Source organism: Vombatus ursinus, unplaced genomic scaffold, assembly GCF_900497805.2.
Source record: "Vombatus ursinus unplaced genomic scaffold, bare-nosed wombat genome assembly UNPS02000580.1, whole genome shotgun sequence".
Classification (NCBI taxonomy): domain Eukaryota; kingdom Metazoa; phylum Chordata; class Mammalia; order Diprotodontia; family Vombatidae; genus Vombatus; species Vombatus ursinus.
In genome coordinates this window covers 13293437-13302137 of record NW_020940358.1, presented here as the reverse complement: position 1 = coordinate 13302137, position 8701 = coordinate 13293437, and the positions used below count along the sequence as shown (strand labels likewise).

The window sequence follows — 8701 nt, the reverse complement described above, 5'->3', positions numbered from 1 at the left end:
GTGGGCCGTGTGTTGCCCAGGAAAGGGGTCGCCGCGAGTGGAAAGACAGACACCCTCCCCCAGTTGTGAATTTTTTTCCGGGGGGGTGCCTTTTTTTTTTCCGCTCCTGCCGCCGCCGCCGCGGCCACGGGAGGGAGAGCGACTCCCCCTCGGGCGGCCCCGGGGATCGCTCTCGCCCTCGCCCTCGCCCTCGCCCTCGCCGCGGCGCGGAGGGAAGGAGGGTTCAGCGAGAGCGCTCAGGGCGGCGGCGGGGCCCGCGGCGGAGCCGGGAAGCGGAGGCAGCGGCGGCGGCGGCGGCCCCAGCGGCAGCGGCAGCGGCAGAAGCAGCAGCGGCAGCAGCCGCCGCCGCGGCGCCATCGGCCCCCTCAGCTCGACAGGGCTTCCACAGAGACGGGGGGCGGGGAGGCGGCGGCCCCCGCTCCCCCGCGCCTGGGAGACGATACACACACGCACCCTCACCCACACGCAGACGCGCGCACTCACACTCACACACACACTCACACTCACACAGTGATATTTTTGGGTAGGGGAGGTTGATTTCGTGAGGTAATTTTTATTTTTACCTCCCCGCCCCCCCTTGCTCCTAGTTTACCCCCCCACCCCCTGTTACATTTCTTTTTCCACTTTCTTCGGGGTGGGGGCGGCCAGGCCGGGCCGGGCGGGTCTGACGGACCGAGGCCGCGGGGTGGGGGTGGGGTGGGGGTGGGGGGGCCGCCGCCGCTGCCGCCGCCGCCGCCATGGGGTGCCTGGGGAACAGCAAGACGGAAGATCAGCGGAACGAGGAGAAGGCGCAGCGAGAAGCCAACAAGAAGATCGAGAAGCAGCTGCAGAAGGACAAGCAGGTCTACCGGGCCACCCACCGCCTCCTGCTGCTGGGTAAGGAGGGCGGAGGCAGGGGGGCACCTCGCCCGTCCGGCCCGGCCCGGCTGGGGCCAGCGCGGGGCGCAGACTCCGCTCCCCACCTTCCCTCCCCTACAGCCGAGAGAAGGGCCCGAGCCGCCGGCTGCTGGGGGGGGGGCGCGGTTATCTTCGGGGGGGGCGTTGGGCGATGTTCGATTCGGGGTAGGGGGAGGCAAAGACCTTGGGGAGGGGCTGGAGGCGGAAGGAGGGGCCTTGGAAAGCGAAATTGGGGAAGGGGGGAAGGTGAAAGGACGGTGGAGGGATTGAAGGAAGGGGACGCCCCTCGGACCCCAACCTTCTGGGTTGTTTTAGCCGCCTAGGTGGGGGGGGGGGGGGGGGGGGGTGGGCCTTTAAAAAAACCGCCTTTTTTTTTTTTGTGGAGGGGGTGGGAAGCAGAGAGGAGAGGTGTGTAAGAGTTCGACGGGGCTTGGGGAACAGGAAACGGGGTGTCAAGGCATGAGGGTGTGAAGGGGAACCCGCCATCGGAGAGAGGTGATTGGCTAGGGAAAGGGGTGTCACTTGGGGGCGCAGTGGAAGTGAGGGGGGCTAGGAAGAAGAGGATTTGACAAGGGAAATGGCTGTTTGTGAATGGGAGTAGAGGAGAGGGGGGGAGTAAAGGCGGAAAGACTGTGACTTAAGGGCCCAGAGAGGGATTGGGATAATAAAGGTGTTGGTTTTTCCTGGTTGAGGGGTGAACAGGCTGCTCTGGGCTGGAAAAAGGTGTTTAGAGCAACTTAGTGCATTTTACTGTAAAGTGCCGTATGTGTCCTGAGGGCGATATGTACGTGTATGTACGTGCATGTATATACGTGTAACTAACTAAAATATGTATATGTACACATATAGTTGTGATCTTTAGGGAAGGGTATAGGGTTAATGATGACAAAATCACAATTTTTTTTACAACCTAATTTCCCGCCCCCAAATATGCAGTAATTTAAAAGCAAATGCCAGTATTAGTTGTAGGAGCAGGTGAAGCTGCCCTCCCCCCAACAAGTCCTTTTAAAACATAATTTTTCTGTTATTTGGGTCACTTATAATGGACTTAACAAAAAACAAAATTGAGTAAAATTGAAACATGAAATTTTGTGTTTAAAAAGGTTGATTGTTCCCCTATCTCCAATATTATTTATAAGTCAGAAGAAGAAATTGTATATTTCAAATGCCTGATTTATCTTGGTGATTATTTCCCTTTGATGAAAGGGGTTAGTTCTAGTTAACTTTTGGGAGAATATCATCACTATTACTACTTTAATTTCTTTTTTGAAGAGAGGAAGAGGACTAAAATTGTAGAAATGACTAGGAGAATTATACAAGCATGCATTTTGATGGAAGTTTCCTATTTAATAACAGTTTTTTAAAAATACAGTTAAGTATCTACTCAATTAAGAACTGGGATGCCTTTTCCCTCCCTGCTTCCCAAGTTAATTGACATTTCAAAAAATCAGATTGGTGTAGTAACACTTTTTTAAAAAATGCTTATTTTTATGGCCTACCTTTTTTGCTATTCAAGTCCAGATGTTTGTGAAAACCAAAAATTCTTAGCTTAAGAGAAAAAATATTTTTGTTGTTATTTATATGCAGTTTTTTAAATGTTTCATTTTTTGAATTACATGTTCCATAATGGTAGGACTTTATCATATGTGTTAATATGTATATTAGCAGCATATATTCAAAGAATAAACCTTAAAAGTGCTACAATCTGCCACTCACCTATGAAAGTTAAGTAAAGAGTGATTTGTTTAAGGATAGAGATACTTTGTATGTGGAATCTTGATTACAAGAGCCCAAGCTGCTCACTTAATTTGTCTCGGAATCTAAAAACATCTTGTATCACTATGGGCAGTAAGTTGTCCCATAGGTGAATATTTTGAAGGTGTTCTATTCCATAACTATATTGTGATTTGACATGGTATATGGTTCAAAATGAATAAATAGTATTCTCCAAATTATTCTTAAATAATCCATATGATGTATTTATGTTAATGTTCCTAAGTTATGATCATACACATTCCTAGTAGTTTCTCCTTTCTGGTGCAGTTTCATCAATATTTTTTATATTTTGACATGTTGGCAAGATGTCCCTAAGGTACATTATCTGCTTGGAAAATTTTTTTCATAGAGACTATTTTTAACTCTTACAAATATTGATTAGTGGGTTGGTAAAAAGGAAAGAAGAGCAAGAGGCCTTGGGGTCAGGGTAGTTAAAGGTTGAACAGGTTTCTGTGGGAGGGCAAAAAACTGTCAATGAAGGAACTCTTTGGTTGGCATGTGTACACTACAAAAAGCAAAAATAAAATAAAACAACTCATCTAGGTTAGTAGAGAATAATTCTTCAACAGAATTGCTCTTTATAAATTGAAAGAGATTTTCAAAATGGAGGCATCTTCAGGGTCTAGAATCTTTGAAATCCAGTGGTTTCCAGGAACACTTTTCCTTCTTATGATTAAAGTACAGAATATGTCTCCCACCCCCCATGGCTGCTCCAACCTAACATTAATGTAATTCTTGTGAAGAAGTATTCAGTTTGGTACTAGGAAGGGAACTTTGGGCAGGAAGACAATGAATGAAGGAAATAAGAAAGAAAATCTTTGACTTTTAACTGGAACATTGATGTCTTGTCCAGAAAGATCTAGACAATAAGCCGTAGTTGTTTTATTTATTGGGTAGCTGGTGGAAGAGTGGGTAAGTGGATGGATGTTGACATGTTAGAGGTAAATTCCTATTGTAGCCCAGAAGTAGAGAAATAAGTAAAGTGGGAGACTGTCTTCTGAGGTACTAATGATTAAAATGTAGGATCTGAACTGTTTGTGGAGAGAACTGAAGTTATTAGACTTTGTTTTGGAGGAGCAACTCCTAGATATTTTAACTGTTATATATCTTTTCCTATATATGTGTATGTGAGTTTTTATATAAATTCATATGTATCATACACACATACATTTCTATTTGATGATGATGTACTAAGGGAGCAGTTTCAGAAATTAACTTTGAGTTTCTCCTAAATGACAAAGCCATCCTATTCTTTTTCTATGCCACTTCTCTATCCCAGTTAAAAAAAAAAATCCTTTTTTTTTCATTCTATGACAAATTGATGGTGAGATACTTGAAGAGGACCCAGAGCTAATAATTACTTCAACTATGCCTTTGTTTTAATTTCCATTGCAACTGGAGTTTCAAGGAGGATTACTGTTAGTGTCTCCATTATTATTTTTTAATCATGTGTATGGAAAAAACAGTCCTATGTGTCCTGAGTGTCTTTTCGAGCTTCCTGCATAAACTGATTTACTTTCATTTTCTAGGTGCTGGTGAATCTGGTAAAAGCACAATTGTAAAACAGATGAGGATCTTGCACGTCAATGGATTTAATGCTGAGTAAGTGCCTTTATTCCTTAGTCCTATGATATATTTAGTAACAGTTATATATTTTGTACTTTTACAGGATGTACAAAAATGTTTATGAGATTGAGTAGCCAGATAGAATTAAATTTACCAGCCTACATTAAAGAATTAGCCATCTTTTTTTCCTGCATCTCATTCTTCTTTCTTTCTTTCTTTCCCTTCCTTCCTTCCTTCCTTCCTTCCTTCCTCCCTTCCTTCCTTCCTCCCTTCCTTCCTTCCTGAAACAAAAGCAAAACCATCAATGGTTTTGTAAAAATGTTTTCAAGTTAAATATAATTTAGTTGGAGGATAGTTAACTCTCAAAACATTTAGCCTAATGATAACCTTGGTCATATCAAGGTTTTGTGTAACAAACTTGAGCATAAGTTTTTGTTGTAGTTTCTTTCACAACATAGCTGATAATAATTTACCTCCTCTATGTCACTTGATTCCTCAAGTTGTCAACATTGTTTTCTGGTAGATTTCAATGTAGAAAACAGTACAGTTTTTAAATAAGAAAACTTTGTTTCAATATCATTTTTATGTAAAACCTTTGAGTTTATAAGGTATGGGAGGCCTTGTTAAATATTTTTCATTTTGCAGCTTAAGTTATTTGGTTGAATATTTTCATACTTGTGTTGACAAATTTCAGTTGAATCTTTTGATAATTAAGTTGAAGAGAGCATTAAACCTGAAAATCAGTTCTTATTGTCAGTTAATCTATTTATAGGATCTTTAGATCCTATATTATCATGGTTGCATTCTGTGACTTGCCTTTTCCATCTCTATTATTTGTTTAACTTGGGTGAGAAAAAATTTTTTTGCATAAAATCTTCATCTTTCAAAACACTAGGGAAAGTCCTTCCTGTTTGCACTTGGTGTCTATTATGCAGTGTCTTGATATTCTGAAAATATTTGAAAGAAGTATTGAGATAAACATTAAAATCTAATGTGATTTTATATAATTGTCATTTTTCAAAAGCTTTTGCTTGTGTTGTTTCTTCCTCAATTCCTTGATGATCATTGGATCTCATTTAATTGTGATTATATTTTGTTATAATAATGTTTAGGATGTCTTTTTTTGGGGACGTTTGGAACATATTTAAGAATCTATTACTACTTTCTTAGCATAGAGTGGTTTTACCAAAAAGTTTGATGAACTTTGTAGTTAAATAGCATTTTAAAAAAATATGAATTTACTGGAAGTTGTCCTGATCTTTGGAAAAAGATTTGAATTCATAATTTTCTCAGAAGTCTAGTATAATACATTTTAACTTGTATTTGTAAGGAGAGTTAATGCTTTCACTTAAGAGACAGCATTTCCTTTATAAAATTAGGACCAAGAATATTCAAAACATTTGTAAGGATTAAAATGAGGTGTTCCTTATGTACTTATAGGAGTTTATCTAGTTTTCTTTGACTATAATGGAAATTCAAACTGAGCATAACATGTGGAATGAAGGAAAATGTGTAGGGTATTATCTGATTTTATTATTCATCTTGCCGAAAAAGAGTGGGATTATAGTAGTGTAATCTATACGTTACCTTTCTCCCAAGAATACAAAATGTTTTCATATTTATCATTCTGTTATCACAAAATATATTAGGAACAGAGGATGACTCCTACCATTTTATAAATAAAGCAGAGAGGTTTTTACAGTTGAAGGTTAAATGACTTACCCAAGTAATACAGAAAACCAGTGTCATTGTCAGGATAAGGAGTAATCTGCTGACTCATTAGACTACCTATTCTTTCTTTAAGCCCAGGCATAATTTATCTCTCCTTGTAAAATAATTAGACTTAAGCATAGAATTTTAAGATGTATAAGAATAATAAAGTGCTGTATTTAAATAGACATAGTTTAGAATTTAGGATTATATTAGTGTTTTGTTTATATGCATTAGTAGTTTTGATGCATTTATAAATATTGGAGATTAACAAAATAGTTTTATAAACGCATGCAAAAATGCTGGTTTAAAAAAAGCAAAAAGGAGATATTTTAGCAGTGGTTGTGTGACTTTGTGAGGTGAGCATGTGTGTAGTATATGGTGACAGAGTTAGTTTTGGCAGCTTCTGGAATCACTCAGTAGCCTACCAAGTATGACTACATTGAATTTCTATATAAATACAAATGATGGTGTTTCTACTGGTGAAATAGAAGAAATTCAACAAAGGTATTCTGTTTGTCTTTTGTGGCTTAAATCACAAGTATTTTTGTAGCCCTGATAAACACTTTAATGTCCTTTATTGATGGGTTACTACTGTGATAGTTTCATCTTAGAATTTATAACTACATGTGTTGTATGCTATTCTGTTTTAAAATAGTCTTAAAGCATCCACACACAGGCCTCAGTTTTCTCATCTGTAAGATGAAGGAGTTGGTTGGATTAAGTGATCACCAAAGTCCCTTCGAACTAAATCTATGATTCTGGGATTCTTTCATAAATGTCTTTTGTAGGGAGGCAATGTTGTGGAATGAGAAAAGTTCTGCACTTGGAGTCAGAACTGGGTTTGTGTCATGATTCTGACATCTCACCTGGAGGATGGATATGCAAATGAACCTCAGTTTCTTCATATGTAAAACAAGAATTATAATGCTTCCATTGACTACCTTCTAGAGTTACTGTGAGCAAAGTGAAGTGTAGATCTAAAAGTACTATGTACATATGAATTATTATTTGTATATTTCTGTGTACAATTTTTAATATTTAAATCAATTACATTAGTGTATTTAAGACCCAGGATTTTATAATTGAGGTGCGTATTTTTAACAACCTAATATACCAGATGATTAAATTGACCATCTAATACTCTTCTAAATACATTTAATTTTATATTTGAAGTTATGATGCATGTCAAAAATCATAATGTATCCAATTGCCTGTTTAAGGTGCTTCCGAAACTGTCATTAAACTTGCTAAATTCTTTAAAATAGAAAACGCCCTTTTGAGTTTAAAATAGTAGATTTGTCTTTGCATTTTTGATGTGACTGATTATTTGACTCATAAAGGTGAGAAAGTAGGTGTTATAAGTAGGTAGTATAAGTTAGTAATCAAACCTCACATTGAAGCTTTGTTAACTACACGGCAACTACAGACTAATTTAAGTTTTATATTAGTTCCTCTCTACCTCTGAATCCTATGATCCCAAGTCGTGAACTTGAGACTTCTATTATTGCTTGTAAAGAGCTAAACAAACAAAAAACAAATTATAACCTTTCCCTCCACCCCCCAAAAAACACCACCCATAGTACTGTGCATACACTGTAATGAACTATGAAAGAATATTGCATTTAACAGTATCCATGTGTACTGCTTTGGGGTGATTTCAAATGTGATTCAACGTTTTAGTTATTTTAAGGTCTGTACTTATTATGAATATAACAATTCATTGTAAAATCAGCATATTTCATTAAATTTCAAAGGTTAAAAATAATACTACATTGTCATGACAGAATCATTTGTTGAAATTCTAGAATTTATTAAATGAATTCACATATAAATCAAACACATTAGGAGCCATTACTCCCCCCACTTTAAATAGTATATATGAGATAATTTCCAGTTGTTTGGATCTTTAGTTTTAAAATCAGAAAGATTAGTCTACCTGAGTTGGTTGATCCTTTTCTATTTTATGAATGACTTGGAATGAGTCATAAATACATACATTTATGAGTTTACTGTGCGCATATATTGTTAATAAGTTACCTACACTTGTCACAAAATGATTCTAAAATACTTAATTCTTGACACATTTATGAAAATTTTACCGATGTTATTATCGGTCAACAAGTAAAACATCCTCTAGTGTTATTTATTTTAAAATACTTTACTGCTTCAATTTGTTTTTTATAGTCTATGCGTATGTTTCAAGGGCTGCTATAAGGGAGGGATTAATCTTTGAAGTTGGCTCATTTTCATTACAATTTCTAGAAGTTGCAAAAAAATATACTTTGGACTTTAGTCTTTAGAGTATAAAAGAGGATAGTTATCATGTGAACATGGAAAAAAGGCTTACTTGTGTGAGTTCTAAAGTACATTAGCCAGGATACTATTGACAAAACTATAACTTTTATGAACCAAAATGTACTCTACATATTTATGAACTTTCAAAATTAGTTTATTTTTGTAAACTGTTCAATTCTTGCTCCTTGAATATTATTAAGATGTAAAAGAATAAAGACAGAATGGGGAGAATTGTACAGAATGTGGGAGTTAAAGTACTATCTTAACAAACGCCAGGCCTGTCAGAATATCTTGTCAGTTTGTTGTGTTTTTTTTTGTTTTTTTTTTGTTTTTGTCAGAAATAGAACTAAGTATCAGAGTCCATCTTTAGAGAAAACTGAAAATAGTTGTTTTTGGTTATTGGGTAAAGTAGTTGGGTCTATGTTTTTTTTCTTTTTTGAGATGATTTTAGATA

The 8701-nt window shown here is 37.8% G+C and overlaps 1 protein-coding gene across 1 annotated transcript in view; it reads left to right on the top strand.

The window, feature by feature from the left end:
* Nucleotides 1-719: 719 nt before the first annotated feature.
* The window catches only part of GNAS (GNAS complex locus), a 166113-nt gene continuing 158131 nt past the window's right edge, over nt 720-8701 (top strand). The window contains exons 1-2 of the mRNA XM_027850574.1: nt 720-876; nt 4203-4275. Of these exons, the coding sequence (XP_027706375.1) occupies nt 738-876; nt 4203-4275 (212 nt within the window). The 5' untranslated portion in view covers nt 720-737. The remainder of the gene's footprint in view (nt 877-4202; nt 4276-8701) is intronic.